This window comes from Camarhynchus parvulus, chromosome 3, assembly GCF_901933205.1.
Source record: "Camarhynchus parvulus chromosome 3, STF_HiC, whole genome shotgun sequence".
Taxonomy (NCBI): Eukaryota; Metazoa; Chordata; class Aves; order Passeriformes; family Thraupidae; genus Camarhynchus; species Camarhynchus parvulus.
Window position 1 is genome coordinate 19098485 of NC_044573.1, and position 12597 is coordinate 19111081.

Below are 12597 nucleotides of genomic sequence, written 5' to 3' on the forward strand. Positions count from 1 at the left end.
AATGGGTCTTCAAAATAGCAAGCGAAGGTTTAAACCAGATTCAAATGCTAGAACTTGAAGCTAAACAACTCAAACCAAAAAGATACCCATTTTTAGTCCCTGTAATTAATCACTAGAATAATTTACCAAGTGTGCTGTGAACTCTCTTTCAAAAATGAATTAATTCAAAACTCATTGGCCTGGAATATGCAGGTAGAGAGATCAGAAGACCACTCTACTGGGATAATGAGGGTCTTCAGTTTTTTAACCTGTCCATTCTATCATAACTCAAAGCTTCTTAGAGCAGCATCAGTCTCATCCTTTCTGAAGTATGATACCAACTGCTGGTTAGCAATGAGTGTGATGAGACCTGAAAACATTACACCCTGAGAAGAACATCTCACTCTTGCTGAGATGAGCATCTCCTTCAGTTGCCAGGCAACATACAGGCTCAATTAGAAAGATGTCTGTAGGTCTGGCTGTATTTAAATTAAGGCACTTCATAACCTGCAACATTAAAATACTGCCTTATATTAAACCAGAACCAAAACACTTGGTTTCACATCTTGAATCAAATGAAATCTCATCCCACCAGGACACAGGAAGTAGCACATAGATAGAATACAAACCAAGCTTTTTGCTTTGCTTTTTTGCAAAAAAGGAAACACAAACCCCCAACAACCTATGCTGGATGTTGAGTCTTTTCAGGCTTTGAGAAGTGTACAGTAGTAGTACAAATATGATACAAAACAGCATTCAGGACATTTCTTATCAGCAAAGCAGATTTAACTGCCTCAGTCTTCATCTGAACAAAAGGCTACAAAGAAACCACTCCTTTGCTGCTTAAAGCCCTGGCCACAATGTCTGTTCTTCTTGCCTAAACAATCGCTGCACAGAATCCAGTTTCAACATCACAGGAAAAAATCTGGAGTGACTTTACTGACTCAAATTAAATTGCTCCAGCTCTTCATCCATGCAAAAAAATGTATCTCAGAAGTTAACTCATTATTTTGTGACCTTAGAGACACATCAAGTCAGAGAGGCTTTATGTAAAACCACATGCACCTTCATGCTATAAGCACAGCTCCTGTTCCCAAACTTCTTGGCTTTCCAGCTTGTAAACTCAGAATGTATCATGCAGCAAACCGACTTTCAGAAATGGTCCTCCTGGCTCCCGCTCCAAGCAGAACTGACTTCTAAGATTTTATTGATAACATAAAAACATCTTGTTGGCTTAGCCCTGACCTTTCTCTACAGTCCACTGCACAGAGATTTGCCACATTCTTAGTCAAAGACTTTAGATTCTACCCTGCTCCGGGTGCTGAGGTCTGATTTTGCACATGTTTCTAAGAAGCCTCTGGATATGGAGTGATGAACTTCTAGACAAAAACTCACTGTAGGGAGGATGATAAAGATATATTATGGCATGTTTACTTGCCAAGACCTTTGCAGTCAGATGGTCATTTATTTTAGACCAGGGAAGATGTGGAATACCTAAGAAGTGCAGGACTTTAACTCATTCCTTCTCCTCTGCAAGAATATGGCAGTTCTTGCCATATTGCCACCATATGCTGCTCCCAGATGACATCTGCCAACAAATGTAGTCCATCAATAAGGCTAACTAAGGTGTTTATTTTCAAATGTGGTCTTTGTTTTTGAGGGCCTTATGCAGAAGAATGTCTCCAGTGGAAGCTCAATAAAGGGGAAAGCAACCATATTACAGTAATGCACCCCAATATATATTGGAGATGTGGCCACTCCCTGAAACAAAGGAATGACACTTAATACCTGACAAAAGACTTCTGCAGCCAGTGGAAAGACTTCCAGCAGGCTTTGGACCAGGGCCCTTAATCTGGGGAACATACTCTCAAACAGCAGAGAAATGGAAAGGTTTGACTGTGTCATGTATAGTTGCCCCAGTGGTGGCAAGTGTGCATGAGGCAGATTCCTTTCCAGACTCCACCTCAACAAATGCACTTCCAGCCAGAGAAAATTAGGTTTCCCAATACAGTGCGGTAAATAAGGGGACTGCAGCTTGGAAGGAGGCAAGTTCCTTCAGACACATGATATTGTTGTAACTCAGACTACAGCCACCTTCATAAATATCTCTTTTACTAGTTTCTTTTGGGGCTCCCTTCACTGATTAGCAAGGGGAATGCTAAACTTCCAAATACATGGCTCCTAGCATCAGGGAGAAATGCAAGCTGTAATGGGGGAATCCAGATTCAAAGAGGGAGAGAAGGTCAGGCCCCCAGCAATCTGTTCCGAGCCCATCCAAACTGGGCCAAAGCTGCTCACTTAGCTCCCTTGCTTTGCACACTGTATATCCTGGCAGGGAGCCTCTCAGTTCCTATCACACCACCAGATCAGAACAGCAGATTGATTTTCAAGAAAGCTGGAACTTGTTCCCCCCTCACAGACCGAGAGATGTGTGTCTGCCGCAATACCCTGCCATCATGGGCTGGATAAACACGCAACGAGTACGACAAGCAAAACCTACAGACATCTTTCAGCAAACCTCAGCGTTGAAATGTGGCTACTTCACTTCCAAAGCGTGCATCAAGAAAAATGTGAGCATAAAGCAGTGATTGGCACAAGACATACAAGCCCTTGCTCTGCCAGGGAGGCCCAGAGCCAACTGCAACAGCCAAGAAAACTGGGTTGGATCTCTTGGAGATTGGGCGAGAATGAGAACATCAATGATCTGCATAGATCCAACACATCTCCAGACTGTTTACAATGTCCTATCATGTTGGAGAGTACAATATATCATTTATCCTTCCCTGAAGGCAAATATCCCTTATATCGCTGCAGGCATTTGAAGGCAGAAACGAACTGCCAGTGGACCTGAACCTTGGCATTCATAAATTTTGCTTACTAGGCATTCATTTATTGCTCTGCTTAACTATTCTCCAGTCAGCTGGATCAATTCCTGCACCAAAGCCTCCAAGCACAAAGGCCAGGAACTATGATGCAAAGGGCAGAGCTGCCCCTCCATAGAAAGGGAGAGCAGAGATGTCTGTCAGCTTTGCTAGTCCGGGCCACCCATGAGACCAAGCAGAGATGGGACCAGGAGCAGCAGCCTGCCCGAGGCTCTGATCACCACTTGTGCCATGGTTTCAACGCACTGCTGCATCAGAAGAGGCTGAATTTGCAGCATTGTTTTTACATGCTGTTTGGAAGATGTAAAGTTTTGCAGGTGTTCTTTCAAGTGTACATCTTGGCAGCCCTAGAGGTCTTTATGACTGTTTGCCCAAAGCCCAAAAGAAGTAATTTTATACATACTGGACCATGCCCACGCAAATAAGCAAGGACTGCTCTCAATCTGGGATACTGGAGATCAGCTGTAAACACAACTGCAGGCCCAGGATTAATAAGTATTATTTTGCAGAAGCCTTCATCAAGTAAGTGATTGTGAGGTGCTTTCTGACCACTTCAAAAGAGTCAGTGCTGCTTACACCTATTAGTTTTTCAGCCTTGTGATTACGAAGTTCACCCACAGGGTTGGGGGTTTTGTGGACTGTTTTTTTTTTCCACCCCAAGGAATGAAAACCAGCATGTTCTAATTCCTATCTTTCAATCATCACTATGGTAAAGATATATAACCATCACTATTTCAGCTGAGCTAGCTGCTGAATTGCAAATGCTGTAAGTAAACAAAAACAAGTAAGAGAAGGAACTTCAACAGGCTTAGCTTGCCTTTTAAAATTCAAAGCAGGGTTTTAAAAGAGATGAAGCCAGGGAAAACATTGGATACTAACACCAGCCAAACGGGAAAAAATAACGAAGTTGTAAGCCTGAAAAACTGAAATGGAAAGAATGACAGATTTACTGCTGCATTTGATGCACATAACCACCGATAGACTCTCCCCAGGAAGTGTTGAAATGACCATCACTGAAATGAATCCAGAAGCTAAAAATTAAATTATCTCTCCCAGAACATTCCAATTTGGGCTTTGGCAACAACAGATGTTTTAATACTGCAAAATGTATGCCGCACGCGCGTGTGCACGCATGCACACACGCAAGGCACCCCGAGCACAGTATCCCCTTTCACGCGAGACCTCCCTCCGAGCTCTCACAAAGTCAGGCTGAACTCACGGGCATTCTGCAAAGTCTCTGCTTCAAAGTCTCTGCTCAAATGCACAACTGTCAGATTAAGCAATCCATAAGGAGTCTTACAGCAGCTCCAAGTTATGAATGAATGGTTATTTGTGAACTTGCCTGTCAAGACAGATGCGGTATTTGTCAGAGCAGTGTGGGTTAGATATGATGGGAAGGAGCCAAACAAGCAAAGTGAAAGGTCAGTATCACAACATTTTCCTTCCCCGCCCCTCCTCAGTTTGCCTAAAACTATGCCACAGCTTTTGCTGAAGTCCAATACAGTAGTCTATTTTTATGCAACTTACCATGCTTATTTGAAAAGCAACATTCAAGCAAGAAAAACAAAATAAAAGTGTGTGCAGAGGGAGAGAAGAACAGGAACATTTTGATGCAAGAAAGCTACAGCAGAAGGACAAATCCAAGACCGGCAGAACACAGCATATCTTTAGAAACGTGGTGACACTTGAATCAAGACCACCCTGTGGAAGCTGAAATACAATGCATTGTTTTCCTTGTATTAAAATGTAGTATTACAAGGATTACAGGTTAATTCATGTTGGAAGTCCAACCTTCAGCTCAAAGCAGGGTCAGCTATGAGGTCAACTTATGTTTTATAATTTATACAGTTATTTTTAATAACCTGAAGTCAGCACCACGCTGTACTAAGTATTACATAATAATAAAAAGAGGCTCCCTCCCTAAGGAGGATTCAGAGGGGAAAAGCTCAGCTCTACAATGAAGAGGCTGAACATGTCAATGAGCATCACACCTGAAATGAGAAGCACTTCTCAGTCACTGTCCAAATCAAAACCCGAACAAGGGAGAGATGTTCTGAAGATCCTCTCCACACTCTCTGCCACAAATCTGCTGCAGGGGTGCCTGTGAGGTCCAGCATCTCCTGAAACCAAACATGGATGCCAGAGAGCCCAAACAACACAAGATGAATTTCAGCAGAGCCTGTCTGTTCACAGTGAGGGAGAAGTCTCTCTGCACAGGTGCCTTAACTCATCCAATGGAGCCTCCAACACAAGGAGCCAGAAGCTTTCCCAGTGGCATGAACTGCCATGCTCCCTTTGGAAAACCTGGTTGTTTGAAAGAATGCTCTTTTATCCAAAGAAGCAACTTCTCTACTGTGGACTGACTTGCATAGCACCAAAAACGCGTAAAAAACTGTTCAGACCAGACAGGTCTAACAAAGCCAGGTCTAGCACTTCATTTCTGCAAAGCCAGTCCTTTGCCATTCAAGCTAAGAGAACCACAGCAGTGAACAGCCTCATGAGTAATTCATAAATCCAAACACCACTGGTCACACTGGAAGGAGATAAAACACAACCCTTGACACTAAGACTTTTTTCCCCAAACATTTTATTGTCTTGTTACAGACAAATCTTTCAGTTTCTCCTCTATACCTTGCAGCTGTATGTTTTGTGCAGTCGGGTGCCCAGCTGCAATCACTTAGCACAGACAGCAAGGACAAGCACGAGGGAGATGTTTAAAGAAGAAACAGTGCTGCTTCAGATTGACTACTACAGGAAGCCAACTGAGTGATGCTGGAGCTAGGCACTGACTATCCACAGCACAGACTGAAGGGGAAGCAAGGACAGCCTGTGGTGGAAGGCAGGGTGCGAGCTTTCCCTAAACAAACGACCAAGCCAATCCTTTTAATCCAAACAAACCAGCAGAAACATCCGTAACACATTATTACATTAAATAATACCTGGGGAGCGAATCATCCTCAAGCAAAAAGCTGCCTGCTTGAAAACCTGCTGCATGTGGTTTCACAACAGGAACAAAAACATTTGTGTATCTTCACTCATGACTCGTTTTGTCACCATACCCTGGGGTTCCTCTCTTTATCCATAATACAGGAGCAGTCTAGCACATCAATGCAAAGGCAAAGGAAGCAGCTGCCCAACAGGGCCAGCCTTCTTCAGGATCACTGAAGAGTTTCTTTTTTCCCCTCTAAAACATGCTGTAAAGCATTTCCTTCTCACAGGGCTCCCATGCCCCAGTGGCAGATTTCAACACAGTGAGAGGGATTTGAACTGTCTGGCTTTGTTCATCCCTGCAACTGCACCATAAATTGGGCCCCAACTCAGGAAGCTAATTAGGCATACACAGAGCCTTAATGCTAATGAGCCTGTTCATGTGTGCGAAGCTCCATGCATGTTTCAGGGCTGTGCTGAAGAAGCTCACTGAGAATGACAGCCAGTTCTCACATTCATTGATTTCCCCAGTGCTGGTGCAGACAGGAATCTCAAGCTGACAGTAAAATGCTGGAAGTAGTAACTTCAAAGTAGCAGAGCCATCCTGATGGCCACTACAGTTCTCATGCAGAGTACCAAAGAGGAGCAAGGCTAAAAAACCAGTATCTAATGAAGATGATGCTCTGCTTTCCTCACTCAATCACCTACTCACACTAGTCCTGCAAGTACAGCCAGTAAGAGCAGCACAAGCTCTGGGCACTCCCTCCACATCTCCAGCCATGAGAAGCAGACAAGGGCACATCTCCAGAAAGGTATCTGGGACTATAAAACATTCATGCTGTCAACGGCTGGAGGGTGGGGAGCAGCAGGGGCACTGCTGCATATTCACCAAAAGGGCTTTTAAGCATGAGAACAGGCTGCCCAGAAAGTGGCTGAGTCACCATTCCTGGAGGTATTTAAAAGTATGGCTGTGGCACATAGGGACAAGGCTTAGTGGTGAACTTCACAGGGATAGGTTAACACTTGTACTCAGATGACATAAAAAGTCTTCTACAAACTAAATGATTCCATGATTCTGTCAAATCTTCTCACTCACCTACCTACAGTGAAAATGCCTCATTCAAACAGACACAAGAGAGAAATTCCAGGAGGGTTATGGAAAGGACTTGGGAATATAGCCCTGTCTTGTAGCTCATCTGACCATGCAGTATTAAAGAGGGGGGTCATGAGTGTTCAGCTTTTCTGTAGGCTCCATCCTCTGGAAGGAACTCAAGGACCATGTATCATTCCAGACTGCCTCTTGGACCTTCCCCCCTGCTTCCCAGCTTGGCACCCTGCTTACAGTAAAAGTGGCTGGTGATTCAGAAGCCAGGCAGGAAGCACATGTGGTGCTGCCCTTCATTAGTGCACCAGAGCATGTTATTTTATTATCCCTCTCAGTATGTAGAGGACTACTGTCTAGAAAATTACCTTGTGCCTTTCTAAAGCCATTTGCAATTTCCTGGGGTTTTCCACCTATGAAGACTGCATTAAGTGTCATTCCTTATGGAATAAGGAACTGTTCCCCCCACACCCCTCCCTGGGAAAGCCTTCACATTGCTTCAGGTGCTGTCTGTAATGCAGAGAGCATGCCTGGCAAACACCTCCTCCTACAAGAGGTGCTCCAGAGCATAACCATAGGTCCAGCATAGCTAGGAAGTTTTAAAATAAGTTGTTCCTTCTGAGTCTGTTTCCATATAATTAAAAACACAGGAAAGCCTGTCAGGTTAGACTCTGTGTTGTGCTAAATGCAAACACAGGTGAGCTGCTAACATTGTGGTAATGATGCAGTCAGTGCTGGCAGCCGTCTGCAGGAGCTCTTCTGGTACCCTGAAAACAAGGAACCCACATACGTGTAATTGCTGGTAAATTGAGTCCTTGTTGATAAAGTAGAAGCATGTCATTGTGCCCTGCCAGCTTATAATATTGCCTTTCATGGGGCAAATACTCAGCAGAAGGATGGCCTATGTAAAGCAATATTCATGGGACAGAGCTCCTGAGAAGACTAATCCTAACCACTAGTGCAGGATGGAACCCATAGAGGCTCCTTCACACTAAGGTAGCTTAAAACTCATGAAAAAACAGGCCCAAACCCAGAAGAACTGTGTTTTCTTAGGCTAATGAGTACTTATAAACCTATCTTCAAGAATGCAGAAAACTTAAAAATTTACCTGCATTGGCCTTAAGCTATCACTGCAAACCCATTCACTGACTGTAGTAAAAATTGCTTTGAATGAAGATGATAGAATGGGCCTTTGCCTCCAAATACAAGTGCTGCCTGTTTTTCTCAAGTACGCCTGCTGTTCATTACCATTACAATTCACAATCCTTAATTGTGTTGGCATTTAATTTCTGTTTACTCTCAGTGCAATGACAATCATCACCTAGTTTAAGTATCAGACCCTAGGTATTCAGCGAACAGCTGGTAAGTAATAAGCTTCTAATGTGATCCAGCATTCACAGTAACCAGTTTCAAGCATTTACTCAGGTAACTTCGCCTAGGCACAAAATTCCCAAGAACTCTGTGATGTCATGCTCAGAGAACACCATATCCAACCTTCCTCTTTAAACTCGTCTGAAAAACCTCAAATTCTTGACTTAGGAGAGATTCAGACTCACACAGATGCATACTGTCCTGAGCACAAGGCATGTTTGACAGACAAAAGCTTTCTGTTTCTTCCAAATGTCTTTGTAGTATTTTTTCTGACACTTCTTTTGCATCTGTTGCTTTTGGGTCATGCAGTCCCTGACTCACTGAATTTCCACCTATATCTTGATGTGTCCTTAACCTCAAGTGGACTCTCAAGCCAGATGCCCCCTTAATTCCTCAGTTCAAACTATCAGTAAACCATAGCACAACTTTAGTTTAAGCCTTAAATTAACAGCATGTGAAAAGATTAATATGAATAATTTCAAAACTAATCAGATCCCTTCTTTAAATGTTGACACAGTATTATTTATATCCCATAAATACCTTCTTGACTAAAATTCATCCCAGGAGATTGGCATCTTGCCAGTTCTATTCATATTTACTGTATTTATACAGTACAGTTGGCCAAGGATAATATTTAAGACAAAATATGCCTTAGGGTATATACAGTATCTCTTATAGTTTTCCTTTTAAATGTCCTCATTGCTAAAAATATTTAGTCTGAACTTTAGAAAATGCTCCACGAAGACCTATCAGCGATCTGTAGTGATATATTGCTGACTATGAGTATAATTAGAGCATATTTGTAATACTTGGGTTGTAGTCAGTTTCTGAACATTAACAACTTGTGGTAAAAATTGAACCACTGATCTTTCCCATGCCTGCCTTCCAGCAGCTTTTGACCTCCAGTGCATTCACACTGATCCCCTTCTCCCTCCTACCGCTCTCCAACACAGCAGACACTGTAGAGTTAAAAAAATCCACTCTGAAAAGCCTAGGAGAAAGTGTCTGTGGCTGCCAGAGCTGCGCTTTCAATTTCTTCCTTTAAAATATGGTGGAGTGATTTCTTCCTTACTGTCTTTTTTGGAAAGGTTCGCTCCATCCAGCATAACTAGAGAGCAGTGGAAAAACAGTTAACCTACTTACTCTGATGTTAGCAACAGCCTCGCACAGTAGTGCTGGATGTGCTGCGAGCTGGCCCTCGGATCCCAAACGTCTGATGCACTCTGTTGGTAGATACCTGCAATCTCCTGCGCTCTGCCAAAGCCTCTATCGATACTTCAGACCAAACCTGGCCCCTGATAACGCTTTAAAAATAGATCCTCTTTTGCCAATACCATCCAAGTCACACACCACAGATATTTTAATTTTCTGGGAAGTGTGCAGCTGCATTTTGGACTATTGGTTCTCTGCAGTCTGCTGAAGCAAGGAGGACAGATGTGCTCAGGACAGATGCACTTTACAATTCTCAGAGACTCTCTGCTACAGGGCCAACTCCCCAAACCAAGGCACTGCTAGAGGTCTTCCCAACCTTTGCCCACAGTTGCTCCTCTGCCCTGGGTATGATCTAATAGATCTCAAAAGGAAGTGCTGACTTCTATTAAAACCACCAGTAAAATAATATAGTACATCAACGTGGAAAACAAGCATGACTTCTGTGTTCTTGCTATGGCTATGAATTACACTGAACTGCTCTGCTCATACCCACTTGGCTCCAAATATGCAGGGTTTTTTTAAAAATAAAGTATTTCTTCCCCAAGGGTAACAAGGGTGGAGTGTATTTATCATGGCTATTAAGGATGGTGCCATAATTACAATAATAAAATGGCTCTGACTGCCAGGATGTCCTGTACCTGATGTTGTCATTTAAGACGAAAGGAAGAAAGGGAGGCAGCTGCACAGAGCGTGGGGCTCAGATGCCTTGGCTGGCATCCTAGGACTATCCCATGCAAGACAGAGCAAGCCCCAAAGCTACAACTTGCTAAACTAAAAATAAATAAGGGGAAAATGCAATTAGAAACTCTAGGATAAAGTTACCAAGATGGCTGAATTATCTATTTAAGCAAGAGCTATGTGCTTTTGAGAAACAGACAGCAAGTATATAGGGCATCAAGTGGTGGGGGAGGGAAGCGAGCTAAATGAAATTACTAGGGACTAGGGTTTGGTTATGTGAACGGTGAAGTTATTTTCTGCTTCTGGTATTTCACTTTCCTCGGTATGATGATGATCTAGATTCTTTTAAGGCAGTGCGGTGCTTTTTCTTTCTTTTTTTTAATGCACTTTAGCTTCACTACCAAAAAAAAGGCACGTCATTATGATTATTAATCACTCTAAGTGGATTTGGTCAGCACAGAGCATTTGTATCTTTTTTTTTTTTTTTTTTTTTTTTGTGCGAAACGTGGCATGGATCACCAGAAGGTCGTTAAAAACTGCAAAAGGTAGACGGGCTGAGACAGGTTCCAAGAACCGAAGCTACCCAAAAGGGAAAAGTTTTTCTGTACCTGAAATGAGAAGTGCCCACGAACCGAAAGGGGAGGTTAGTTAAAGTGGGAAGAGCAGGGAGGACGTCTCTGTCCTCTCTGAGCACCTATGCGAACAGCAGCCTGCCGGACAGTGTTCTAAAGGGACACAGACAAGACGAGCTGGCAACTTTTTTTTTAAGACCTCCTTTTCTTTTCAGTTATGGAGAGATGGAAACCTGCCCGTTCCAGACACTCCAAGGGAAACAAGAGCAGTGGAAAGATATTGGCTCTTTCTGGAGGCTGTACACGGGGCTGCCGGGGAGCTACAGCCGGCGCTGGGGAGGGAGTGGGATCCCGGGAGGGGGAACTCTGCTCAGGTACGGGCTGCTGGCAGCACAGGCACCCTCAGGAATCCCTGGGTGACTTCAGAGGGGTCTGGAAACCTCGCGAGTCTGGGGCAACAGGTGATCCCCCACGACATAGCCACCCAGTCACGGGTACCCCGTCACCTAAATTAAACCCTAGAAACCTCCACCTAAGCGACGCTGAGCATGACGAGCGAGGCGAGCAAAGAAGGCAGAGTACGATGCTTGGGGGTGCTATTTGAAGGCGCTGAGCACCGCTAAGCCTCGGGGGCGAAATTACGCACGCATGCACAAACACAGAGGACTTACTTTCGGGGTAAAAAGGCTGCATGTCTATTTTGTAAACTTCTTTGGCATAATACTCCTCGTCGCTCCTCTCCCTCTCGCAAGTGGCGGCTCTGTGGTTGGCTTTCTCCTGCAGCAGGTCCCTGGTGCTGTTGTAGATGGAGATGACCTCCGGGGGCACCTCCTCGGGCTCGGGGTACTCGTCCGGGGGGCTGGTGAGCTTCAGTTTGCTCAAGATCTGCCCCCGGATTGCCTCGATCCTCTTGCGCATAAACTGATCCATGTCGAGGGTGCTGCAGGTAGACAGGCTGAGAGCCACGGTGGCCAGATCCACGGTGAGGAGCACGCTCAGGAGATAGCAGTGCATTTTAAGTGTTTAAATACAGCGCCCCCCCCCCACAAAAAAAAAAAAAAAAGTGACTTTAACAGCGAACGACAACAAGAAAAAAATCAAAAAATAAAAAGGGGATCTGTGCAAACAAAGGGGAGATCTGCAGACAAAATGTTCTTAAAAACTCGGCTGCGAGGGCGGCTCGCAATCGGAAAAGGCACGGGAGGCGCTAGTCAAAAAAACACCACTAATAAGAAAAAAAAAAAAGAGAAAAAGAAAAAGCAAGTTCCTACAACTAGATAAAAATTCGGAAGTGGAATGAACCGGACAGCAAAAAAAGGAGGAGGCAAAAAGCCCCCAGATACAACAAACCTGCAAATCAAGTAAATGGCAGAGAGGCTGCTCTCAGCGCGCTGTAAAACAAAAATCTGAAGCGGGGGGAGGAGAGAGGGGGAAGGAAAAAAAACCCAAAAAAAAAGAAGGACGAGAAGGCGCAGTGATGGGTATCACAGGGCGCAGCCGGCAGAGAGAGGGTGCCGGCGCGGCGCTGAGCCCCGCCGTGCGCCCGCGGCGCCCGACGGCTCCCGGAGGGCAGCGGCACCGCCCCGCGCCCGGCGGCGCTCAGCCCCCGCGGCGGCGCGGGCGGGCACCGAGAGCCGCGCACGTGTGCGCCCGGCCGGCGGCGCCGAGCCCCGGCCCCCGCGCAGCGCAGCGGCAGGCGGCGGCTCCGGTCCCGCGGCGACCGGCGATCCCTGGTCCGGCCGCGTCCCGCAGGCTGCTGCGTGCGCCCCGCGCCGCATGCACCGACCCACCCCCGCCCGGGCCGCTGCGCGCCGCACAGCTCTTCCCAGCTCCCTCCTCTTCCTCCTCCTTCCGAAACGCCAACCCCGCGCTG

General features: G+C 45.2%; 1 protein-coding gene across 1 annotated transcript in view; it reads right to left on the bottom strand.

Annotated features, from left to right (window-relative positions):
* Positions 1 to 12314, bottom strand: part of TGFB2 (transforming growth factor beta 2) — a 61236-nt gene extending 48922 nt beyond the window's left edge. Inside the window, exon 1 of the mRNA XM_030944551.1 lies at positions 11396 to 12314. Within this exon, the coding sequence (XP_030800411.1) occupies positions 11396 to 11738 (343 nt within the window). The 5' untranslated portion in view covers positions 11739 to 12314. The remainder of the gene's footprint in view (positions 1 to 11395) is intronic.
* Between the last annotated feature and the right edge of the window lie 283 nt (positions 12315 to 12597).